The 27389-nt window shown below is 40.3% G+C and overlaps 1 protein-coding gene across 1 annotated transcript in view; it reads right to left on the bottom strand.

Annotated features, from left to right (window-relative positions):
• The window catches only part of ntn4 (netrin 4), a 41838-nt gene extending 15223 nt beyond the window's left edge, over positions 1-26615 (bottom strand). Inside the window, exons 1-5 of the mRNA XM_012873838.3 lie at positions 26152-26615; positions 23088-23641; positions 12510-12788; positions 3169-3295; positions 1701-1886 (exon numbers count right to left, since the gene is read on the bottom strand). Of these exons, the coding sequence (XP_012729292.2) occupies positions 1701-1886; positions 3169-3295; positions 12510-12788; positions 23088-23641; positions 26152-26197 (1192 nt within the window). The 5' untranslated portion in view covers positions 26198-26615. The remainder of the gene's footprint in view (positions 1-1700; positions 1887-3168; positions 3296-12509; positions 12789-23087; positions 23642-26151) is intronic.
• Between the last annotated feature and the right edge of the window lie 774 nt (positions 26616-27389).

Genomic DNA, 27389 nt, shown 5'->3' on the forward strand with positions numbered 1-27389 from the left:
ATGGCAAAACAAGCCGACGTGGACAAGCGGGAGCCTTGTGTCGAGTCTTGAGTCAAGGAGGAGGAATGCCGCCATCTGATGATTAACTATGATGTTAACCGTGGATAAAACGTGGACCTCTCTCAGCGTCGGGTACCAGGTAGTGAGCGTAATTCAACAGGCCCCGGCTTGCGCTCTCAGCCTTTCTTCAGCATTCTTTCACAGAATCAGTTTGTATGAGGTTTTGATGTTTTGATACACGCCAGCAACATTTTGTCAGACAGGGTATAATCAATCATGCCCGCAAGGCAAAATATTTACAGGTGAACATTTCTTAACTCGTTTTTATCTAAGCACAACATTTTGTGTTTTAAATATACAGTGTTTATAGCTTCTGTTCAAACTTTATTTATTAATTTTATAGTAATAGCTACCTGTATATCATGCTCACAATTCTGCCTATAGTAATAGCCATCTGTACATATATTCATAGTACATGTAAACTCTGTTATAATAACAATCATCTATATATTATGCTATTGTACATATCTGTAAAACTCTACTCATAGTAATATCCAACTGTATATTATATTCGGTACATATCCAGCTGTAAGTTTAGTTCATAATACTAGTTATCTATATATTATACTGATGGGACAAATCTATCATAAAAAATCTGTTTTTAATAGTATTCATCTCTATATTTATTCAGTAAAAACCCATGTCCTGTACATATGGAACCATTGTTTATCCTGCACTTGCTGCTATTGCACATCTGGTTAGACCTAAACTGCATTTTGTTGCCTTGTACCTGTGTAATGACAATAAAGTTGAATCTAATCTAATACAGTTTTTATTTTTTGCCCAGCTTCGGTATTTTACTGAGCGGTAAAAAAGTCTTCGGTTTTTGCTTTTTTTGTCTCCTAAATTGTACCGATCAAACAAATTCTAGTTTACAGTGTTGCAAATGATTTCATTTATCAGGGGTAAAAAAAAAAAGCTGTCTAAACCTAGCCAGCCAGACTCATTTATGCCGTAAAGCATATTAATCTGGAAGAGCCTCATTTTCAAAGGCGGAAACAGGGTGGAACCAACCAGAGAACTGCGGTTTGACGCAAACTCCAAGCAACACGATCTGTTTTAGCTCTTAGAGCAGCCAGTTGTTGAGTTTTTAAAGATATATCCATTCAGGACATAATCAAGGGCACCATTAAAGCTTCACGCCATTGCGGCCACCGTCCTGTTATAGTTACAGAAAAGCGCTGCTGCATTATGGGTAAATGGTGACGTATCGTAAACTCAGCTCCGAATGGCTCCAAAAATTTGGGATTTGGGAATGGCCTAGTCAAAGTCCAGACTTAAGTCATATCAAAATGCTTGTAGCATGATCTTAAACATGATGCTTAAAAAACCTCCTGTGCGACCAAAATAAACTAAATCAGCTAAAAAGAGTGGGGACATTTTTTTTCACCACATTAAAGGAGTCATTGCTAGTCACTGCTTACTTCAGATTTTGTCTGGTAAATTAATTTTCCCTGATTTGAAACATTCGGGTGTAATAAATAAAAGAAAACAAAGACAGTAGAAATCCGTGAGCAGGTCAATTACCTTTCACAGCACCGTTTCTTTTCACAGTAAGGTAAACAACCAATCAGTCGGGCTCTTCTCATCTCGGCTAGTTTGTCAAGCATTGCCCTCAGAGGTACGTCTGCGATTCTTACGTTTGCATGAGTCTGGAGCCGTGTGAGGCCCCTGTGGGTCTCTGTAGAAGCCAGCTTTGCATCGCTCACACTGACGCCCTTCAGTGTTGTGCAGACAGTCACAGACACCGCCGCTTCTCTGGCCACTGTCGCGCCATGCCGTCCAGTCGAAATGGCAGCTTTGAGCGTGTCCATTACACTTGCACTCTGGTGGGTAAATAAAAAAAGTGACAAATCAATAATATTTACATTGGAGCATGGATTTGTCATGTAACTGGTTATATAAGTCACAGCTAAAACAACCAGACATTTGATGGTTATACTGAGAGATGCACCGATCAGAATTTTATATCAAATTCCCAAGTTCAGGTTTTTGTAAAGCTCCAACCTGCCGATACCGATTTTGGCAGATTTTATTTCTTTACAAACATGAATATACAGCTTTAAAGGAGCATATCGTAAGTTACAGGACATGTTGCCGACGTCTGCCCCCTCTGGCCACAATTTGGAATGACACCAGTGCTGTGCACGTCCATGGGAGAAGGGGGGAAAGCATCTGCCGCTATGACTGCACAGGTCATTTATTTAGAGGCGTAATGTCTTCTCAGGTAGGAAAGCTATAAATATTGAAGTTAGGCCGTGTTCTGTCGCTAACGCTTCAATTACGGTGGAGACTTAACAAAATATCCAGGTGAACGAGAGCGTCCAGAACGTCACACCTACATGTACGCCCAGAGAATTCAGCTTGAATCACTCTCTCATCAACTAATGGAGACTATAGAAGCAACTGCTGTAAATGGAAGAAAACTAATTTTACAACTCAGGCAATTTTAAGGGCATGGATAGAAAATAAAATAAATATTTAACTTCAAAATTGCACTATGCACCTTTAAGAAGTCTGCCCTTCATGCCCACAATGGTCAGTAATTACAAGTATTAGGAGTAGAATATGCTGTAAAACAAGATTTGAGCTTAATTTTAAAGCCAAAACATCCAGAATAATTTCTTTTTGTTGGGTTTAGCGTTATATACATGGTATAATAGCAGGAAAAGTTAATTCCTCTTAACATTGGTCTCAGAAAGCTCAAAAGGATAAAACAATACAGCTCTGCTTTAGTCTATTCACCCTTCCTATTGTCTGCTAAAAGTTTTGCTCTCTCTCGTTGCCTGTATGACTTCAATGTACTGTATGTCTCAACAGTTTCAAGTAGCATCTCACATCTTTGCTCCACTAATACTGAAAATGGCTATGTTGGAGCCTTCTTTAACACCAACGAGCCACACTTGCAAGAAAAACCCCTGAAGTATGGTGCGTTCAGTGACAAGAAAAACATTTGACTTATTGATTTACACACAGTCAAACTGAAAATTGGTCAGCTCAGATCAATGGTCCATTTTAGGTGCATCTCTGTTACTAATCTGGTTTAAAATGTCACGGTTTATTGACATTTTGCAGACCAATAATGGTGGTAGTAAAAATTGAGCCTACTACGACATTCGTGCGGGGCTCCCGTCAGTCCGTCGGCGGGCTGCCAGGGTCGGTCGTTGTAAAGAGGAGCGCAGCGCTCGCAGTGATCGCCTGCAGTGTTGTGTCTGCACACACATTTCCCATGAACCTGCAGTAAAAGATAAAGCTCGTTAGCAAAAGGCAAGGGGATGGTAAATGCAGCCACAAAGACAAAGTCTTCCTGCTTCTCTTTCTCCTGTAGTGTTATAATTAGAAATTCTTTCATTCAGACCACCGACACCTTCATAAAGGTGAGGAGACAATGTTAGAGCTATTATTGAGGAAAAACAGAATATATTTTATGGTCTTTCGTGGAGCGCTAACTGCTACTACTGTGTGGATGTGTAGCCAGGAGAAAAGAGGAAGGAGAAAAGAGACGGATGAAATGCGGTATGATTGTTCAGACTGCGGACAATTTGAAAAATATTAGCACCAAATATGGAAGTGGCACAAATCAGATTTTTTTAAGGAGTTCAAAAGATTGGAATTGGTTTGTTCACACTGCCATGAAAATGATGGATCGCATTCCAAAAGCCTCAAACTAATGATTTTGTGGCCCATTATGAGGTTGCAAGAACGAAGGTCAGACTGATCAATATTCTAGATCTATTTTTAGAAGAAAGTACTATCTGCTTCCGACTAAATGGGAAAAGGAGCACCTGGACTGTTGTCGGTAACCAGTCCCCATGTCTGCATTTATTTTAATTAACATATAGAAAACCATGTTTTGCATAATTTCTAAATGCATGTCTGGGAGGAAAAAGAAGGCCCAGCTAGCGGTCTGATCTGCCAGCAGTCCGGTGGTTTATAATATGGAAGATATGGCTCTTTGCCAAGGGTGCCTCTGTGTCATTGGGTGGCTTAAGCATCCAAAAAAATTTAAAAAGTAACTTGTATCCCGTCAAAAATGTACAACCTAATATACAATTTGAGGTTCCTTTTCCAAACTACATAGCCATTTTAATACTTTTGTATAAAAAGCATGTGTGAATAAGACTCTGTTCATCTTTTGTTCTAGATATAAAATAGCTAGACTGGTTCAATATGAAATGGATTATTCTGTAGTAAAGACAGTTTTACTTAAAGCACAGTTTGAAATTTATAAAACCTTTTTATTCTTTTCAAACCAGAGCCTTTTCTCTGCTCAATTAAGACAACCTTTGAATGAGGCAGGGAAAGGCACAAGGCTTTGGCTGAATTTGGACTGAATTACTCGACACGGATTACAGATTCATCAAAAACACAGCTTGGGTTTGGAAAACCTACAGAGAACCTTAGATTCCTCAAAAAAAGCAAAACAGATTAATCTGTTCTTGCTCTCAGGCACAGAAAGAGGGGCTTGCCCAGTTCGGCATTCATGCAGGAACTACTACTGCTTGTGCTATATAGAGAGTCTAGGTCAATTTTGAAGCCACAATAACGCCAAACCGTACGTTTGCACACCTAAGGTTATGTTTGCAGGAGAAATTCATACTGTAAATGGAAGAACTGCTTTTTTCTCCAGCATAATCATCACATTTTTTCTTTCTCAGCATTTCTCTCTGAAATTAGGGACCGAGGGGGTGATTATTTTGGTTCATTGTTGGAAATAAAAACAGCCCTGTGCTCTGAAAGGCCTGTGTGTGCGTTTATAAGTATGTGTGTATGAGAAGGGTACAAGTATGCGGTGCAGAGAGCACAATAACAATCTCCTTGTCATTCCTTTGAGCTGGAATGCTATGCATGCTGGATAATGATTGAGAGGAGGGAGGGGGGGGCGCATCTGAGGAAGCTCTTTATTTGTTTGTGTTACACTGTGCAACTGTAATGTGGGACACACAATTGCACAACGATTAGGTAGGCACTAATCAACGTGCACAGAAGCGCTGCCAAAGCTGCGTACGCACATTGAGTGTTGCGTTTGTTTCCCACACGGAGTGATGCGCACCACTCTGATCTGGGAACAGCTTTAAACGCGTCCTCATGCTATAGAAGCGGGCCGTAAACAACACGCCCTCTGCATGAACCAATGCAACACACACATGTCCCTCACACCGACACGGGGAAGCTGTTGCACAAATAAAGGGGTCCAGACGAGCAAGGGGCCGGAGACCTAATGACATTTTTCACAAAAATGGAGAAGTGACTAATTAGTGAAGCTGGAGGGAGCAGAGAGGAGAGGACAGGAAGGGGGGATATGAAGGGGAAAAGGCCAGACAGCTTGTATTTAAACCAATTTCACATGTTTACCATCCCGAAAGGGAACAATGAACACATGTACACACTTAAAGCTGCATACACCCACTAGTGTAAACTCAACAGGGCTTGTCTCTGATAGGGGATTAAAGTCAATTGCAAATACAGTATATAATCCAACTTTTTAACCTTTTGTTTGTCTTTTATTTAATTATTCAAACTTTAATGTACTTCATTTGATTTTTTTTTTTTTTTAAACAACAGACCAATACAACACTGAAGGCTGGTAGGTGTTTGCGTTCATACTAGTTTATGCTTGAAAATGCTTAAAACCAAAAGTGAAACTGATGTCTTGACCTGCTTTCTGATTAATTTAGCTAATCTGATGACTCAAAGGCACTCGGGTGCATAACAGTTTCCTTTCCAGGTGGTCAGTCGACCCTTAACTATTAAAAAAGGCGAAAATAATGTAGGAATATCTCCCACCCCATGCATGGAGCTGCATGAAGCTGTTGCAGAGCTGGAGAGGTCTTTGAGTGTCAAAATGCTGCATCCCAGATGCTCTTAGAAGCGCTTCCGCAGGTCGTTCCTCCCAACGTTAGACGTTATAATCTCTGCTGCTTACAACAGCATCAATAACTGTTTACAGCATGCTAATGGTTGCGCGGGTTCTGATCTGATTAGGAATTGTTTACTGTCTCCCAGATACTAAGGTACACTTGAACACGCCTTAGCTACTTCGAGATGCTGCCGTACGATCATGTATGTTGCACATTACCTGCGGTTCTGTAAATAGCCTGGAATTTTTCCACTCTTTCACTTGAATACTTCATCTTTTTTAACCTGAGTATTAGTGTTGCGGTGATGCCATTTTTGGCCCCGATACCTGGCTGTGCAGTATTGGCCGATACCGATACCATCTGTTTGAAATTGATGTGTGTGTGTGTGTATATATGAAGAACTGCATACTACTTAGAGTAGTATAACTTTTTATTGCCTACCTGGAATGGGTGACAATAGCTGAATAAACATTTGGCTCTCAAAGGCCAAAATAGTGCAACTTTCATGAACTTATATAACATGTATAATACTAGTCGGGAGAGAGAAGGCTGCGTTCAAGTGACATAGAAACATCAAAATGGTATCGGTGCCCTATTTGTTGGTACTCACCGATACCGATACCACCATTTTAGTGCTGGATCGGGGCCCCGTCTGATACTGGTATCGGTATCGGTGCAACACTAGTGAGTATGCCATATTATCAATAGTTGTGCAATATTTACTCTGGTATTTATTACTTTTGGTGTTTTTTTCCGAACTAACTTTTGATTGGATTAGCTTGTTTTTTTCACTGCTATCAACTGTGTGTCTTTGCGACTGTCATGCCTGAATTTCCCCATTTTAAGACATTAAACAAATTTCTTATTCTCAATATAAAATTATAATAAAGATAGTGACTTAAGAGGAAAGAATTGTCCCCATTCTGACACCGCAGAACACTGAACTCCACAACCTTGATCCCAACGGGACCAGCTATGTGTTGCTCTCTTTACACTGCTCTCCTTCTGCCTTATTTGGGATTGAATTAAAAGAACAAACTGTAGGAATGGTATGATGGAATATTTTAGCAGTTTTGAAACCAAAATGGCAATGCATACATAGTTCAACAACTAAGCAACAAAAGGAGGCAAAGCACTAAATCTGAAGTTAAGTTTTAACAAAACAAACAAGGACAACACCACAGATGCTGATTTAAATATTAGATGTCACAAATGTAGGTGTATACAAAAAGTTACGGCAAAAAAATTGCATTACAAAGAAGGGCCGTTCAGAGAGTGAAAAGTGAAAAGCAAAACGAAACCCAGCTACTGTCAATTAGTGGACTAATTGCTGGTAATGCAACAGTGGCGGACACTGAATGTGTGTTAGCTTTGTGGCTAACCATCAGATAGTCTAATCACCCTGAACTGCAAAAGCCCCGTGGAGGGACAACAAACAAACGAGCCCTTTTCGTCTTAGTGTCTGAGCAGTAATGACTGTCGGGGCAACTTTCTCCGCTGATCACTGCACAAGGGGGTCACGCTTGGAGGAAGACGAAACATCGCATTCCAAACAATACTCGAGGTAGACAGACAGAAACGGGCCCAGCTATGTGTAAAATGTTAGCGACATGGACATGGAAAGGTCGAATTCAGAGTCCAGAAATTAAAAAACAAAACAAAAACGAATGAACACTTTACCCTTTTAGCCCTTGCTGGGGTTAGTTTTAATCTCTGCTTTCATCTCAAGTCTTGTGCTGCTCTGCTTGTTTGGTTTTTGCAGAAGCATCAGCTCTCAGTTAACATGGAGGCACACAGTAAACCACTGATAGGCAGGAAAAGGCTTTTATATAACCTGTGTGGGTTTACCGGCTGGTCCTGCATGCCGCATGTTGCAGTCCAACAACCTGAGGTAATAAAAAGTCGAAAGACTGTTTAAAATTTTAAATCTCAGCTGCAGCAAGGAACGTTTCGGTAAAAAAGGCAAATAATGAGTATTTTCACGACCCTGAGTTATTTTGACATGCAGAGGTGGGTTTTAAAGTCTTGTGGTTTGGAGGACGGATTTTCTGCCCTCAAAGGAAGGAAATCCTTGTAAAAAACCAAAGAGCGACTTGGAATTTCTTGGCATGGCAATAGTCAGATTTAAAGATTTAAAGGGCTGTGCCCAATAAATCAGATATCATCAGCTTTAGTCTCAGCAAAGGAAATGCATGAATCGTCCTGTGTATTCATCATGTAAAATATGCCAAAAATGCTATGTTCTATATCCAGTTTTAAGATGAAACCTTCTTAGTTACTGTTATCTGGGGGTGGTACGTTGGGCTTTGGTGTCTTTTATAAACAAACTACTTTAACCAATGGAAGGTAAATGTGGGATGATATTGCTGCGACATTAAAATTTAGTTCAATGAAACCCATGAACATTTTAGCAAAATTCTTTTCAAATTAAAATATATAATAAAGTTAAACAGCTAATATAAATCAAAGTATTTCTTTATCAAAGTAACATTTTGGTAAATTGAGTTTTATCAAAACTTAAGCAGTACAAGCATGTCAGTTAGCTTGACTAAAATAGTAAAGAGATATGCTCAGACCTCTCAACTTTTATCAAAAGTTAAGAGTGAGATTATGCTAATTTGGGGGCGGGGCTAATCGGACCCTGGAAGAGCCGGTAGAGTCAACTCCATCTCATTTTTATCCCACCAGACAATAAAGTAGACATGTATTACTTTTGTTAAAAAGAGAAAGAGACATATTAATACTTTATTGTTCAGTTAATGGATTAAGACATAAAAAAAATACACAATTGTTCAAATAATACTGAATAAAATTAAGTAGTTTTAAGGTATTGACCGAATTATTATACTGTTACACATTCATCTATGGGTTGTTTATCATTGTAAATCTATAACCTGATTGGTGAATCAGGCTGAGTTTCATCAAGCCTTTATGGTCAACAATTTCCTCTCAGCAGCAACACTGAAGCACACAGAGATTCCCGCTGCGTCTTTACGCACGATCCAGCTGCTGAAGTCTCCCTCTTTTCAGCTCAATGCACTTCTAGACTGTTACAGTTTATAACATTCTCATCACCTTTCACAGCGACAGGTTTCTCAGTCAGTCGCCGCGCTGATCAGACAAATCTCTATTGCTCTCGTCAGTGCGCTCTGGGCGGTGCGGTGGGCGGATTTTACCCCCGTTGTTGCGCTGCGTGCAAGGGATAAACAGCGGGGAAAATGTATAACTAAATACTGTAAAGGGCTCCTATAAAGGGAACAGGGGTACTAATAGATCTGAGATGAAGCCCCTGATGTTACATGTTCTTTAAAATGACGCTTAAAAGTGCGCACCTGAATTAAAGCGCGAGGCAGCACGCCCACCGAAGCGCCACTGATTCTATATTGTTATAAAAAAAAATAGCATGAAATACAGCTACTAACTCTCCTATTGACTTAAGTACATGTGACTTAAAAGCTCTATTGTACCAATGCAGTCTCAGTTTTATAGTGTTACAGTTGGCAACCAGCTGAAAAAGTCTGAGATATAAATCTCTTTTTACTTTTACGGACTGTAGAGGTTTATTTTGTTAAGGTGTGTGAAAAGAAACTTAAGCCCTACAGTAGATGCAGCGATGTTGTTTATCAAAAAGAAAAATACCTTCTCTTATTTCGTGATTTGTAAAGAAAACTCACTTTAATGTTGTGGTTTGCAGCCTTCAGGAAAACGGATGGGTTTATGTGTCCTGGGTTGGTGTTTGTGTAGATTTAGCGATGGATAGGACCTCCACCATGACACACTCATGGGTAGATCTCAATCCAAAACATTACCCATTCACACCTTCATCAACAAACACATATTTCCATTTCTGGACCTTCTTATAAACAGAGACGCAGATGTTTATCTGATCAAAAGGAAGCAGGAAAGACGGAAAGGTGACCCCCTCCTTGAGAATGTTATAAACAAGCAGCCGAGACGAAGAAAACAAACAGTTTTTCTATTATCTAGTCCTAAAATCTTTATTTCCCCCAAACGTGCAAAAAAATGCCCACAGGCTGTGATTACTACAAGATAACGATCAAAGCCTGGAAAATGTGTCAATTTGTCTAAACAAGACGAAAGAGGAAGAGCGTTGCTATCAGTACCAATCCCGAAAACTATTTTAGTAGCACTAGGATGACAATTACTGGCTAGAAATAAAACGTTACATTAAATAATTTTAGTCAAGAAGCCAGGATTAGAATCAACTCACAAAGTTCTTGTTTGAGGGAGAGCTCACACCCCATAACTATATCTGGCGTTTAATGGACGTACTATGTTGCTTAAAGGCTTTTGTACACTGTGATTACCGCCTAAAACTGTGTGCATTTAGAAGCAGTAATAGCAGTAAATTATTGGTTGCAACCATCAGTAAGCAAAGAAAATATTTAAAGATTTCCCCAACCTAAAAAAAACCCTGAAAGTTGCAAACAGTGCTTTGAAAACTTCCTCTCCATACAGATCGGTTCTCTTTTTGCTTTTTGGTCACGCTTTCTGAGCAATTCATATCATTGGACAAATAAAAATACTGAATGCAGTTTTTTTAAATAGCAATGTAGTCTATTTAGGTAAAAGGATATTTGAAACAACCTGGCCCTGCGTGAAGGAGGAGGAAAAAAAAGCCAGCTACCTAATAACTGGTTGGGTCTGCCTTGGCAGAACCAGCTGTCATCAAGCACTTGTGATGCCAAACAATGAGTCTTTTACATTGTTTGGATTTTTTTGGCCCACTCTTTGCCAGTTAATTTTAATTTATCTACATTAAAGAGAGAGAGAGGGGGGGGGGGGGGGGGGGTTATGAGCATGAGTTTTGGACATAGTTTTATGGCCTCTGTAGACCGTTTAATCAACAACTCTGACCTTAACTGCGGCAAGTAAAGCCTTCTGTGCAGGGGCGGTTCTAGACAGGGGCCAACAGGGGCCCATGCCCCTGTACAAATGGCCCTGGCCCCTGTTATGGCCCCTGTACTAAAAGCATGATGTTAAATAAACTTCTCATAATTATTTGCAACCATAACTGATTGGTCACTTTGACCAATTATTATTTTTTACCTATACAGCTTTACTCTATAAAGAATTTAAAACCTAAGATGTTTCACGTTCAGCCGTATTGAGCAGGGGGCAAAGTTTTCAACTGCTAGATCAGGGGTCTGAAACCTGCAGTTCCAGAGCCACAAATGGCTCACTTAATATTATTACACAGTTAAATATTGCCATTTTATTGTTTTTAATTTTTTTTGTTCTGTGCCCCTGTGAAAAAACACTGGCCCCACCTTGGCCCCCCCTGGTAAATTTGGTCTAGAACCGCCCCTGCTTCTGTGCTTTAAAAGTTGGGGATTCTCTCTTTAAGCACTTTTGGAAGGCCAATGATGAACAAAACAACAAATTTTAGCAGGTGAACTGGGAGATAGCACAACAACAGCAACAGAGGCAAATGAGCATAAGGCATGAGCAGTGAGCGGAAGGAGACGGTGAGGAACAAACAAACAAACAAAAAAACAAAACTTGTAGGTATATTTATATACTGAGGAAGGGGCGAGAAATGAACGGCAACCCAAAGGAGCTAATCAGAGCGAACGAGAAGGCAGGGGAATAGGGAGAGGTGCAACAGCTGGCAGGGTGACGGAGAAAAAGCAGGAACTCTCAGATGTGTCTAACAGAAATAACTTAAAAGTACAAAGAACAGATAAGGCACTACTACCAAACCAATAATGAACACAGTAAGGCAAGACCTGACAAGAAGATAACCAAAATGAAAAACACAGATGAAAATCAAAACACCACAGCAGTGGATGGTGACGCAGACAGGTTCTATTTAAATGATTTATTGGTTCTACATGTCTGGGAGCAATCCGGCCAGGGCGCGGCTTGCGAAACCGCACCAATATAATGTCTTTAATTACAGTTTATTTATCATTTAACAAAGAGGGTAATTCATTTTTTTTACATAGGGCCAGGCATCCCATAGATTAAATAATCTAAAAACAATTTTCTGTAATTACCAAATGTAGTTAGATCTAAACCATGCAAGTATGTTACCTGACTCCGCCAGATAGATTTGCTCCGCATATCCATCTGGAAACCTTCCGTTGAAGTAATTTTGGGAAGGGGCGAAAATACTGGTTAGCTGATTGGCCTATGTTGGTGATAGACGGGCCAAATGAACCAATCAGATTCGTCGTCGCTCGTAACAGAGCGACGACGAAAACACAAGCCAAGCTACTCTTGCTGTTGCAGGTAAAGGCTTGTTAGCTCAGCAAAGAAATACTCTGTAATTCCGATAAAACTTGCTCGATAGCCACGCTAACGCTAGTTTCATCGGCTGAAGCCGCCATGTTCTTTAGACTGAACTGTTGCGCTTCTCGTTGCGTCACACCTCAACCCGCCTCAAAGCCAACGCTGATTGGACGTTCGTTTGGTGAACGGCTCCAAATTTTCTTTAACGGAGAGTAGCCAGACTGATCTGTGAGTGAAACCTTGAAAGCTCGCGAGATCAGGATGGTCTCACGAGGCTAGCAAGTATGACCAAAGAGCTAAAACAGGACAAGTTGCAAGTTTCTCTTGCCTTACCACATGGTTGGTCCGGTCTCTGGTCGGCTGGTATTTAGGCGCGGGCACGCACTGCTCGGCGTGGCCGTTACAGAAGCAGCTTCCTTTCACGATCAGGTCATAGATGGCAAAGTGTCGCGCGGGAAGCGCTTTGCTTTTGGAGGCCAGAGCTTTGGCCTGGCAGGGGCACTGCTGGTGCTTTAACAGCCGGATCCGGATGTTGGTCACCTTCAGCTGCTGCTGGCCCTCCAACCCAAAGGGATCCAGCAACTGCCACTTTGGGAGGGTTCGATATATCACCTAACAGTCAGAGAGAGAGACATGCTGGGTTAATATCGTGGATTGCTACCTTCTGGCCACTGTTTAAAAAAAATAAAATAAAAAAGCGGTTCTGATGCAACTTTTTTTTCTATGATTGAAATACCTTGACGCCTGCATGCCCCATTAACATGTGAACATAGCCAAACAAATCAGGTTATTAATGGAAAAATACCTGACTTTACGGTCTAGTAAGACTAAGTTGCTCACTTCTGTTGGCTACTTTTTGTTTTTAAATGCTTCAGTGGAAGAAATTGGTTGCTGGGTATTAAGATTTTACCCAAAGTCCGATTGTGCAATAGTTAAATTCCTCTTGAACTTCCAAAAATTCAGGGATATCCCCCTGCACTGCAAAAATGGAGCTAAAAGTAAGTGAAATTTTCTTGAAATCAGTGTATTTTTCCTTGATTTGAGGAACTAAATGAGACTATTTGCCAATGGAATAAGATTTTTGCACTTAAAATAGGAACAATTCATCTCCATCATCTTATTTCAAGTGCAGGATATTTATTTATCTTATTTTATTGTCAAAAATACTCATTCCACTGGCAAGTAGTTTTATTTAGCTCCTCAAATCAAAGAAGAATACATTAATTTCAAGAAATTTTTACTTACTTTTAGTTCCCTTTTTGCAGTGTGCAATATGTTGCCAGGTTAAAATCCCTGGTCTGTTTTATAAATGGGTTTGCTGTTCTCCTACTCTGTGAATGTGTGGGTCCTTTCTGGGCACTGGGGCTGTCTCCCACAGTCAGAAAGCATGAATGTTAGGCTACGTTGATTAGTCTGTGAATGGTCTTAAGGTATAAGCGTGTGTTTGCATGGTTGTTTGACGTGTGTGTTTCTTGTTTGCCCTCTGATGGACTGGCGTCCTTTCCAGGGTTTACCCTGCCTCTTGTTCAATGACCCTGCAAGGATAAGTGGTGATGGATGGATGTACCGGATGTTTTGGAGTAGTGATGTTTCCTGGTTCTGCTGCTGTAAAACATGCTTCTTATATTAAGTTTGAATATTTCTATTTGTATGGATATTTGGATATTTATCCTCCCTATATTTCTACGTTTGTTATGTTATAGAGTTTTCCTAATGGTGAGTCCATGCAACAAAATAGCATTGTTATGTATGAATGAATGACAAAGTGCTAATTTCACTCTGTTTTGACAACTCTCTTTGGTGAGTCCAGTCTGCCAGTAAATTCACAAGTTAAAGCACAATATCGCAACCTAATTATCAGAATACTTCATTTTAGCAAGCTGTACAGGTTGTGAAAAACAAAGCAACAGTGAATGAAAGCACCTTTTTTTTTTTTACTCATAAAACATTTGTAGGGGCGTGGTTTTTTTGAGTTTTCAGATTATGCAATACATTCATTCCTCCAGCCATTAGACTTTTCAGCTCCAGATAACTCAGGGAACATCTTGACTGTTTCATTATGTGTCTATAGTGATCCCTGTCTGCCTATAAGTCATCACAGTGCATAGCAGTGATCAAAATTTAATTTAAAAATAAAAAATCCTGACAGTATTGAAGATGTACTTTGTATTTTTTGCCTCTGTTCTGATCGGTTTCGTTACTCTAATGCAGCGCTGCAATGTTTGTATAAAACATAAAAGCCGTGAACGGAAACAGCTAAAAGTCTCACTTTTGTAAAAGGTCTGGTTTTAATGTGTGGTGTTTAAACTGCACTACAGTAAAATAGTTGTCACAATGTTATTCACGGACCGTCCTTCATGCTACTAAAACTCTAAAAGTCTGTCTAGTCCCATGTAGTTTTCTCACATCACGTTTAAAAAAAATTAACTTTAAAATAAGTATAGAGGAGACTGAAAATGTTAAATCTCTGGATAAAAGAAACAGGTAGAAGTGTGTTTTGAGTTTTACCATATTTGCAATAAGACTTTATTTCACCTATATGTACCACCACAAAACTGCTAAACTAGGCACTATGATCTGTTTTTTTTAAATATAAATATTCACAAGACTTTCTGATCTGAAATGTTTCAAAAATTTCTTTTAAAGATGTGTAACCAATATTACTTACATTTACATAATACCCTTCCTTGATAGACTTTTTTTTTATTTCAAGACCCTAGATTATGGCAAACCACAGCTAAAGAAATGTGACAATCTCTTCTGCAATTTTATTTACTAATCTAGATTAGATTAGATTAGGTTCAACTTTATTGTCATTTCACAGGTACAGGTACAAGGCAACGAAATGCAGTTTAGGTCTAACCAGAAGTGCAATAGCAGCTCTTCCAGATTAATATGTTGTGTTTACGGCATAAATGAGTCTGGCTGGCTAGGTTTAGACAGCTTCATTTCCCCTAATAAATGAAATCATTTGTAACACTGTAAACTAAAATTTGTTTGATCGGTACAATTTAAGTGACAAAAAAAAGCAAAAACTGAAGACTTTTTCACCGCTCAGTAAAATACCGAAGCTGGGCAAAAAATAAAAACTGTATTAGATTAGATTAGATTAAGTTTTATTGTCATTACACAGGTACAAGGCAACGAAATGCAGTTTAGGTCTAACCAGAAGTGCAATAGCAGCAAGTGCAGGATAAACAATGGTTCCATAAGTACAGGATATGGGTTTTTACTGAATAAATATAGAGATGGATACTATTATAAACAGAATTTTACTGATAGATTCGTCCTATGAGTATAATATATAGATAACTAGTATTGTGAACTAAATTTACAGCTGGATATGTACCGAATATAATATACAGGTGGATATTACTTTGAGTAGAGTTTTACAGATATGTACAATAGCATAATATACAGATGATTGTTATAATAACAAGAGGCATTATATCCATTTATTCAGTTATAAAACCAATTAGTCCAGAATGCTACATCTGCTCCTACAGTGGGAGCTAGTTTAGGATCATTTGAGCCCTGATTTATAACTTTGCATCCCAGAATTGGTGGATGTGACCTCATGTGACCTTGACGTTGCTGGGCACCCTAGCACGAGTGCATTCCCCGTTCTCTCTGTTTCTCCTGTCCCTCACTGTTCCCTAAAAATCCTTTACTATCCCTTTATGGCCTGCCATTGCCATGGCTATTGCTGTTGCTAGCAACTAAGACTGCGGCTGTTGTTGGGGGCAGTCCTAAACCTGCCTGGGGAATAAAATGTTTGCAGAGTACCTCTTTACAAGTTGATATAACTTAAATTTTGGCTGAGGCACGAAAAGGAAAAGCCTTGTTACTCTACATTGATTGGTTGGATGATCGGCTGGAAGCACGATGGGAGGAGCGGTATTAACTTCCTCGTCGTTGAAGGAGGTCATAGGGGCACGGCATTGTGATCCACGATTAAGAGAACACGACAAATAGGATGAGGGGGCGCCGGGTCCACGGGAGAGCACGGTGAACGGGGGCAGCACAAAGGCAGAGATGAAGATGCAGTTCCACATCACTCAGGGCTGAATAAAAGCTTCATGACAGCCCAGCAACACCACAGCAACATCAACACACCCACCTACCCTTCGCTGGCATGCACTCAAATACTCACTGACAACTCACGGCAGGTTTATTATAAGCTTATTAGAGTTATTGCTTACAGTGTTCATTTAAATTTAGAGAAACGATGTAAAAAATATTCATATATGCAGATGACGCTTGCGTTTTTCTCAGTGGCTTACTGTGAAGAGCTCAGTAGGAGATTTCTAGCGTAGTCTTTTTTTAATCACATTGTGTACCCTTATCAGCTGGACTGGCCCAATGCAGTGCCATGTCGTCTTTGTTTGACAAATGCTACATTGTATAGAAGTTTCAGGGCCCGGTAATATGTATTTTCTCATCCAAAGTAAAAATGTATACAAGAGCCTAAAATAAAAACGGGGGAGTAAAAGGACATCAAAATATGCACCTAAAAGATGACTGAGGACAGCATGTAGATTTTATAACAAAGTATCCAGCTTAGATGAGCTCATATGATGATTTTATATGGTGATTTTTTCCAAAAGCTGATTTAAAAAAGAGGTCAGAAGAGTTTTTATGTAATAGGTAGTAGCTCTAACACCTAACAGACTGGTACCCTACTCAGAAATTTAAAAGCTCTCTTCTCTAAATAATCAGCCAATGCTTAAATCATGAGGCTTTAGCAGCATTAAAGTAACGTAGATGACAAAAACCTTTTTCCTGATGACATGATCTGTTCTAGCACTTAAACTTTAGGCCTGTCTATAATTGGTTTCCTTACAAATATATCATGTTTGGCCCTTAAGTTACTTTAAGTTAATACAACACATGGGGGTGGTGTGTGGTGACATAAAGTTAGACGGCACCTGCAGTCAAACATCCTCTGGTTCATTTGGCTCAGACACTGAGAAAGGAGAGTAAAGTTATCCCTTTCATTATTTTACCGGCACAAGGGCTGGTAAAAAATAGTTACTAAAACCTGTTTTTTTTAGTCACTTTTCTCAACCTTGGCAACAGGGTTGGTGCTTTTGTTTAACCGGTCATTCAACCAATTTCTTGTTTGTCACACCAGTCTTGGAATGCCAAACAAGTGGTTGTGTAAATCATAGCAACAGTGGATGGAAGCAGCTAAAAGTCTCCCCCTTCAAAAACACATAAGACATTGGTAGAAGGATCTATCTTCTTCAACTATTGAAGGGGGGAGTAGATTTTATTCTATTCTGTACAAAATAAAATTAATGCAAATGTAAAATTCAAAGAAAATAAAAGGAAAGCATCTAAGCTGGAACTGTGTGTTTACAGGTGTGTATGAATTCAATATCAGTAATTCAATACAGCAGGGTTTACTGTATGTTTCTAATATCTCAAACCTTAATGACTTTTCTGTGCAATTAAATGTTCTTTATTTGTAGAAAAAAATACCTTTATCAGCTAAAAATCTAATGCCTCAACATAAAATAAGTTTTTCTTTCATCTAATAAATTTCAAAGCTTTCTACATTCATCAACAGCCGTACAAAAAGACACACTAGGAACATTTGAGGGCTTTAATTAACAAATTGATTAAACATTTAAGTTCAAATCCATTAGTTTAACCTGGAAAGCTTTACTGCAACTGCTTACTGCTTGTAAACTGGATTTTAAAGGAAGTTACAGACATTCTGTTGCTTAATAGTGTTGTTGCTAGTTGTTGGGCTGTGTGAACGGAGGATAAATCCCGTTTACTGTAAATAGAGGTGAGCATTGTCCTCCACCAGAAGAAAGCCTGGCTTTTAAAGCCTGGGAAACATTAAATCAGAGTGAAAAAAACAAAACAAGATTAAGTCAATTTGTGCCTGTTTTTAAGCTTTATTCTAAAGTCTTTAGGAATTAAGTTGATATTTGATCCTTTTTCATGTTTCAAAACCTTACACATTCATTACTGCGTTGCAGCAGAGCTCTGGAGGGGGGAAAAAATCAACCATTAACGTCATTGTTGGAGGCCGAAAAGACCGAACGGCTCGACTGTGTTCAAAGCACCTTTTTGGAGATGAAAAGCTTTCACACCTGCCATTAAAAAATGCAACAGATTTCAGGCTGTGCGCAGGCCGAGGTTGTGGGTTCACCGCGGGACACTGAATATCTTTCTTCCTGTTTCAGTCTGCAAAGTAAAGTAAGCCCGGCTTTAACGGGCCTAATTCCATCAAAGCGCTGTGGACTGTAATCTGGTAAACAGGCACAATGGGCATTGATGGAAGCAGAAAATGGAGAGAGAGAGAAAGAGAGAGAGAGGAGTGTGGGGGCGGGGCAGGGCGGTGTGGGGGGGGGGGGTGTCTAGCCAATGGTACCGACATCCATCAGAGCAACGGCACTTCCTTCCCAGCAGACAGACGGAGAGCGACTGTATGTGTTTATCTAAAAGGACATGGGCGAGTGTGTATGTTTGAAGTACAGAGAAAGGAAGTGTGTGTGTGTGTGTGTGTTTTTGTGCGTATGCGTGCGTGCTAGACGGGTCTGCTTCTTTGTCTGCCCTAAGGAGGTCAGACTCTGTAACAAACACTTGCATTCTTGCAGCCCAGCTGACCTCATAAATAAGGCACGGAGGGAGGCGTGAATACTTTCTCCCCGTCTCTCTCTCTCTCTCAGCCGTCACCTTTTCCCCACATCACAGGTGAACACTGAACGCTTTCAGCACATGAGATGACATGCTTTTATGTTTGCCAAGAGAAGGGGGAGAAGAAGAAAACCGAGAATACCTGCTGCCTGTAATCGCTCCGAGCAGCAACCACCCCCCCTCCCCCCCTCCACCTCCTACTCACCCACCTTCCCCCCCTCTCTCTTTCCGACACCCTGCTCCAAGCTTGAGTCTCACTTATCTGATCCCAGGAGCTCGCATGCAGCCCAGAGAGCTTTGATGCATGCTAAAACAGCACATCGGGCCTCAGTTTGACTCTTTGTGCAGTCAAAATGTCAATGTTCCATCATGTCGATGCAAGTGGAGCCTAATTCTTGGAGGTAAAGCTTTTGTTTCGCTTTACCGGCTTATTTTAGCGTTGATTGCTCGTTAGGCCTCATCGTGGTTGACGACAAGAACAGAACAGGACTAATAAACTGATCCTGAGGGCACAAAAGGAAATGGATTAAACTAAACTCTGTCATCTTGAAGGTGTATTTGTTCTGTTTTTATGCCGTTTCTATTAATGAGAATCTGGTAATGCGTTTTGAAACAATTACGATGCACTGCAAAAAGAGAACTAAAATTAATAAGTAAAATTTTCTTGAAATTAATGTATTTCTCCTGGATTTGAGCAGGTAAATAAGATTTTTTGCCAATGGAATGAGTATCTTTACCCCTAAAATAAGATAATTAGATATACTGCACTTGAAATAAGACGATGGAGATGAATTGTTCCTATTTTAAGTGTAAAAATCTTATTCCATTGGCAAATAATCTTATTTACCTGCTCAAATCAAAGAAAAATACTCTCATTTCAAGAAATGTTTTCTTATTTTTAGCTCTATTTTTTGCAGTGTGACTTTTAGCACCAGTTAGATTTGATCAGAAAATTATTTTCTACTTTATTAATTAAGATCCTGTGTCTGTTAGGTTACTGTCATCTTTACTTTACTTCCCATATAAAGTACTGCAGCCTTCAGTTCTAGCTGAATTAAGTAAAATTAACAACATTTGTCACTGGAGAAGTGAGGCTGAAGTACTGTAGAGGTACTGAAGGTGGATGAGTTCAAGTGCCTGGGGTCAACCATGCAAAGCTGCTGTCGGTGCAGGAAAAAGGTGAAGAAGAAGAAGAAGAAGAAGAAAGCAGGCCGGGGCAGAGTGGATGGAGACGACAGTCCGGGGCGATTTGTGACAGAAGCACAAAGCTGCAAGAGTGAAGGAAGATTTACACGATAGCAGTGAGATCTGCTGAGGTTTGGTTTGTATATGGTGTCACTTAGAAGATGGACTCTGAGGAGGTTCAGAGCAAATTTGACAGGACTAGAAATGAGTACATCAGCTCGCGTTAAACTTCTGTGCAGCTGTGAAAGAACACGCGACCTAACAAACACGGTGCACTGCAAAAACTAAACTAAAAATAAGTAAAATCTTCTTGAAATTAGTGCATTTGTCCTTAATTTGAGCAGGTAAATAAGATGATTTGCCAATGGAATGAGATTTTTTACACTTAAATTCCTCTCATTTAGAGTTCAGTATATCTAATTATCTTATTTTAGGGGTCAGAATACTCATTCCATTGGCAGATCATCTTATTTATGTGCTCATATCAAGGACAAATGCAGAGCAGCAACACGCCTGGCACGGTCCTCAGCACATCTGCAGAGCAGCTCCTGACACACGCTGCTCTGATTAAACATCAATGGATATAAGGAAGCTCTTCCGTACTCCGGTCAAAGGGAGCCTGTTAAACACTCAATCATGCCCCTCGGCAGAGACACCCCCCCCCCCTCCCCCCACCTGGGTCTGCTCTCAAAACCTGCGCCGCGTTGCCTGTTGCGTGACTTCTTCAAGAGGAGGCCGACTCCTCCAGTGGCTGAGCCAAAAACGGCACGGATTACCGTCCACACGCGACACGCAAATTATCTCATCAGTTGCACTTTTTTTTTTTTTTTTTTTTTTGCAGGGAGGTGGGAAAATGCTGTCACACCTCCAGCATTTCCACCGCAGGTGTGGATCCGCCCTCCGCTCCACCTGCTTGAGTGAGCTGGATGTGTTTGGTGGGATTTCGCCCATCTGATTAAAAATCTGATCCTCTAAACGGCTTCCAGAGGAGAAAAGCCGTCGTCAGTAAGACTGCATGAGGCAGCTGACGATGTTTTCATGGTTTTGATGTTACCGCCAGATATAAGGCAGTAAATAAACAAAATAACACCGGCTTCGGAAGATTTTAGCAATATTTTCGGGGGGAAAAAACTGAGAATCCATCTAATATTCTGTTTTTAGAAATACAAAAAAGGGTTTTACAAGTCAAACTCTCAAATTAACCAGGTCAGCGTGAAAGTTTCTACCATAATCTCCAAACATCACTGTTTTACAGTTTTTAAGGCAAAACTGAAAACAAAAATGGGTACATTTTCTTTATCTTAAATAGAAAACAATTGCTACTAAAATAATAAAACCTAAAAATTGTTACAGTTAAATTATTCTCTATAACAATCACCTGTTTTGATTTCAATACAAAGCTTTAAAGCAATTAACTTTAGAAACCTTTAGTGTCCAACACTGTCCCTCTTTGTTTCTTCTGTTATAGAGTAACACAGACCATCAATTAGTCTGTAGAGGAAATAGTTCACCGTGTTAAAGTGTCATGTTTCAGCAAGCTGACTGGCAGTGTGTAGCAATCAGTAGGGGAGCTACAGCGTGCGTTACTTCCTAATATATACAGCTGAAAAACCTGCAGTCCGTCTGTCGTGTTGACATCTCATTAAGAGGATTTTAAAGTGTAGGAAGGCAATGATGGAACATTTCTAAAACCTTGGAATACATTTATACCGGTAAACAGCCTAGATTTGCTTTCATAAACCTCCACCTGTCTTCAGAGTAGGATTCAGGGTTCTTCCACACTCTTCATACTTTCCCAGAATCCAGTTTCTCAGTCTTTTCTGTCCATTTTAAAACATCAAATAAAAAAAGTTCACTATACGAAGGTGGCATATATCAGAGTGGAGGCTTTAAATGTGCGGTTTGGTAATTTACTGGGAAAGAAAGACACGAGGGAAAGGAGGTAGGGCACTAGGAGTTTTGGGAGAGGGGATGAAAATGAAGGCAATGACCAAAGGGAGGGAGGAAGAAAAGGAAAAGAGAGGCACATAGTCAATGGATTATAGAAGGGCGGACCAGAAATGTAGACAAGGGGATGTGTAATAAATTCTGTAAATGAAAATGTTTTCCCATGCACTCATTATTTCATACTTATTGAGACCTTTAAAATACTTTAATTCAAACTTTTCCAGATCAGGTTTGGTCTATTTGATTGCTTACACCTTGAATTAAGAGCATTACGATATGTTTTTGTTAGTTTTTTGGTTCCCGACAATGAGACTCAGGATGAGCTGCCAACTGTCTTGTATTGAGGTTAATATTGATCTATTCAATTCAATTCAATTTTATTTATATAGCGCCAATTCATAAAACATGTCATCTCGAGGCACTTTACAAAGTCAAAATCAATCAGATTATACAGATTGGTCAAATATTTCCTATATAAGGGAACCAGTTGATTGCATCAAAGTCCCGACAAGCAGCATTCACTCCTGGAGAAGCGAAGAGCCACAGGGAGAGTCGTCATTTCTGATGGCTTTGCAGCAATCCCTCATACTGAGCATGCATGAAGCGACAGTGGAAAGAAAAACTCCCCATTAACGGGAAGGAAAACCTCCAGCAGAACCAGGCTCAGGATGAACGGTCATCTGCCTCGACCGACTGGGGGTTACAGAAGACAGAGCAGAGACTGTAAGTCTTTTCTTTTTTTTTTTTTCTTGTTGTGGATGTTGACATCAGTTTTTGAACCTTCAAGTGAGATATTATTGTTAAACAACATGGGAGTCTATGCACACCCAGACTTCAGCAACTTGTTTTTTTTTTTTTTGTTTGTCCACTTTTTCAGGCGAAACAAAAAAAACTCTGCACAATTGATAAAATGCTAAATACATTCTTACATTTGCATTCATTTGCAAAATAACAGCTATGGGTTTTTGCACATTTCACGCACCCACAAGATTTTGCAAACTATTGACATTTTCATTTGCACAAACTTTGGGCATATTTTTGAAAGCTTTTGGAAAACTGAAATAAACGCATTGTTACTGAGGACGAATCAAGCAGAAACATTTAAGACGCAGAGCTTCACCTCACCTCCCCTCGGCTGCAGGGATAAGCTCCCGAGTACTTGGAGGTGCAGCCGGCCTCGTTCCGGACCCCTCCTGGCTTTCCCTCCTCCAGTCCAAAGGTGGCGCTGCAGTTACTGGCGTAGTACTGCAACATCTCCCACGTTCGCCCAAAGTCCTGCGAGCGCTCCAGGGTCATGGCAGCAGGCCGGGGGGAGCGAAACACGAGGATGAGATGCGTGAAGTAAAACTCCGTCTCCAGGTCCAGCTGGACCGTCTCGGACTCCGCGCCCTCCGCAGATTGCCACCAGGTGTTGGGGTGGCGGAAGGAGGAGTCGGACATGGCGCCGGCCAGGTGGGACAGGAGGGGCAGGGCGGCGTTGCATTTGGAGCATTTGGGGGCGCCACAGGCCAGGTTGGCGTTGGGGTCGGCGTAGGAGCAGTAGAGCTCGGTCCCGTTGTTCCCGCAGACGGATTGTGTCAGGACCCGCCGGCCCAGGGCGAGGTTCCCCATGCGGGGGTTGCAGGCCCGGCTCTCGCAGCGGGGGGCCACGCCTGCTCGAAATACCTCCACCAAAGCACCTGGGTAGAGGGGGGAAAAGGTAAGGTACTTCACGTCGTCATGGAGAAGTTTAAGTATTTCTAAACATTTTAAGTTGGGTTGAGGTCCAACTTTGACTTTAACTGGGTAATTCCAAAGCTGTTGCTCATTTTAGGAGCAATATCTGCTGGAAGGTGATCCTCCTCTCCAGTGTCAACTCTTCCGCAGCCTCTAAAGGATTACTTTCCATATTTGGCTATATAAATGTCCCTGCTGAAGTAAAGCATCCTGACAGTATGACGCTCTCACCACCATGTTTTCACATGGGGAAGATTGCTAAGACGGCTCACCCGCTACTACCATCTAATGTAGAACAGATTACTAGATCAATGTGTGCTTCTGTGCTTTTTTGTCTCTCTTGTTGTGTCTCTGTTCTGTCTTCTGTAACCCCAGTCGGTCGAGGCAGATGACCGTTCATACTGAGCCCGGTTCTGCCGGAGGTTTTTCCTTCCCGTTAATGGGGAGTTTTTCTTCCCACTGTCGCTTCATGCTTGCTCAGTATGAGGGATTGCAGCAAAGTCATCGACAATGCAGACGACTCTCCCTGTGGCTCTACGGTTCCCCAGGAGTGAATGCTGCTTGTCGGGACTTTGAAGCAATCAGCTGGTTTCCTTATATAGGACATTTTGACCAATCTGTATAATCTGACCCAATCTGTATAATATGATTGAACTTGACTTTGTAAAGTGCCTTGAGATGACATGTTTCATGATTTGGCGCTATATAAATAAAATTGAATTGAATTGAATTGAATTGATGGGCGATAAATAACAGCTTTTCCTCCAGGATTGACACATTTAACTCCAGCCATCTGACCAGCTCCCCACCTTTCCCACTGGATAAAAACGTCCCCACAGCATGCTTCTGTCACCACCATGTTTCTCCATTATGTTTTCCCTCAAGGTGTCACACATAGTTTTCTTATGCTGGACAGAATTACCTAAAAAATGGACTCTATTAATTAATGACATGGTTTCTAAAGGCACCTGGTTGCCTTGGATTGTGTCTAGAGCAGGGGGCTGCAACCTTTACAGTCTAAAGCAGGGGTGTCAAACATACAGCCCTGTGGCTAAATCCCAGTGTCCTGTCTGGCAATGTGGCAATAAGATGCCACAAAGAGCTCATCAGATTTGACTTTCACAAGTGGACAAGATAAAACGAAGAGAATGATAAAACAATTATTGAAAAAAACATGTACTTCGTTTAATTGAAAATATGCAGTTCCTATATTGTCCACGAGGGGCGCTGTGTTTTAATTAGCAGATTAAGCTTCAGGTGTGGAAAAATTCAAATAATTTCTTAATTTTTGTCTGTTTGATGTATTTTGTCATGCAGGACAGTGTTTTTAAGTTCCAAAAAATGTGAATAAATGTTTTTCAACATTGTATAATCACTGTGATCAGTTCTTATGCATAATGCACAAGTAAATGTTTAACTGAGTAAAAGTATTGTTGAAATTGCACATACTTTTCTTAAAAACGCTGAGGTTATTAATAATATATTGTGTAAAAGTGAAATTATCTTAATATAAAAATTCAAGTGAACCTACAGTTCACTTGAATTAAACGCGTTCAGAGCCGCAAATGTTGCCTGGCATTTTGAAAAAAGACAAGTTATCATTTTTTGATAAAGATCTACTGTTTTCATTGTTAAAGGAACGCCATTGTATGTCTATTTTGAGGTTTTAACAAAAGAGGATGGACGGGATGTTAATATTTGTGGATAATGATGGAAAAAAAATCATAGTTTCCAACACAATGAAAAAATATTGAATTAAAAATTAAATATAACTGCCACTTTCAGCATCCTTCTGTTGTGAAAATTAAAAGCAATTATTCAAAAAAAAAAAAAAAAACTGCTAAAACCTCCATTTATTATCATTTAAATTTAGATACCATAATAAAAAATATAATTTGTAGCACAGCCACACTAGAGGCACCAGAATGAAATGCAAAATGTTATTTCTCAAAATAACTTTAGCAGATAAAATCCCATTCAAATACACTATTAGTGGTTGTAAAGTGCTAACATGGGGGTGTGAATACTTTTGGCACAGGAAAGTTACAGTCAGAGAGAGAGAGAGAGAGGGCTGAGGTGACTCGCTGTATCTATGTAGACCAGTGATTTACCTGGATGGGAAATGTTATGAAAAAGCCATAATGGAGGCGTGGTGCACCTGCCTGGCACAGACTGCAGCCATGCAGCCTGGACTCTGACACAGATAAAGTTGGCCAGCTATGGAGAAGGATGAGCGGCGTCCAGACGCTCCGTGGCCCCCCCTCCAGGGCCACAGTGTCAGGTTCCACTGTGGATTTATTCTCCTGAACCTGCAGCTCTGGCTGCAAAACCTCAAATACTGTCCCACAATAAACTTATATACATTCATTACTCAACTTTTGACTCGGGCAGCTTTTTTCCTTGAATTACGACTCAGATTAATTAGTATCTAGTATAAACTTCCCTATGATATAGAAATAATAATTGGACTAACCTGCGTCGGGCAACGCAGCCAGACAGATCACAAGTAAAAGCAGCATTTCTCCACGACGCTGCGATGATCCACAGTCTGCGAGGAGGGAAGCTGAGCCTGAAGGTTTGATGGAGGTATCCTGACAGAAAACTAAAAAAGCATTCAAATATGTTTTTTTTTTTTAAAGAAGAAAAAACTTCCTCAGATCCAGTGTGGACTTTCTCTTTCACTCAGCAGCGACCCAATGAGGCGATAATAACGCAGCCCTCTGAGAAAACAACATGATCCCGGACGCTGTGTGATGTCCCGCTGAGAGAGTAGGAGCCCAGCGGAGGTGCAGCAGCAGCAGCAGCAGGAGGAAGAGGAGGAAGAGGAGGAGGAGGAGGAGGAGGAGGACGGCTCTTCTGCAGCTCCGGGACCTGCAGCGTGGTTCATCTCCCCGCAGTCTCTCTCTCTCCGCCGCCTGAACATCTATTTCTAAGGAGCGCACAACCGGTGGAGGGGACAGAGCCGCGCTGCAGCTCCGCCTCTCCTTTTTTTTTATTATCCGCTTAAAGGAGCACTCCGATTTACGCTTCAGACCGATGGACAACAACTTTAAATAGTTAAGTTTCTATAGCTTTTCCACAATGTGTCACATACAGCCACAAACTCAAATATATTTAATTTGGATTTTCTTGAACACACAGTAAATATGGTGTCCCCCTTTACTCTGATACACCTAAATAAAGTTAACCAACTGCTACCAAAAGTCTGTAGGGGTGTAAACCATCAGTTTTATCTCAATACGAGATTTATATATATATATATATATATATATATATATATATATATATATATATATATATATATTGATTTGTTTGGATGGCGATACGATATTTGCCGAAATAACAAAGTTCAAATTGATGCCATCGATATTATGCGCTATCTGCCCGTCTATTATTTACATTCATTTTAACTCAGAAAAAAACAAAATATGATTTGAACATTTTATTCACTATAAGCTCTTACCGCCATTGGGCATTTTAATCAATATCAGCATTGTTCTAATGTTAAAATAAATAAATGGTAATAATAATAATAATAATAATAATAATAATAATAATAATACTGCGATAGACTGCCGACCTGTCCAGATAGGGACCAGAACCCCTTACCACCCTAATAGGGATAGATGTGTTGGAAGATGGATGGATGGATAATAATAGATCACATGCTCACTTTAGTCTCACTTTAGTCTCAAAATAAAGGTGTATCTT

Source organism: Fundulus heteroclitus, chromosome 17, assembly GCF_011125445.2.
Source record: "Fundulus heteroclitus isolate FHET01 chromosome 17, MU-UCD_Fhet_4.1, whole genome shotgun sequence".
In the NCBI taxonomy this organism is placed as follows: Eukaryota; Metazoa; Chordata; class Actinopteri; order Cyprinodontiformes; family Fundulidae; genus Fundulus; species Fundulus heteroclitus.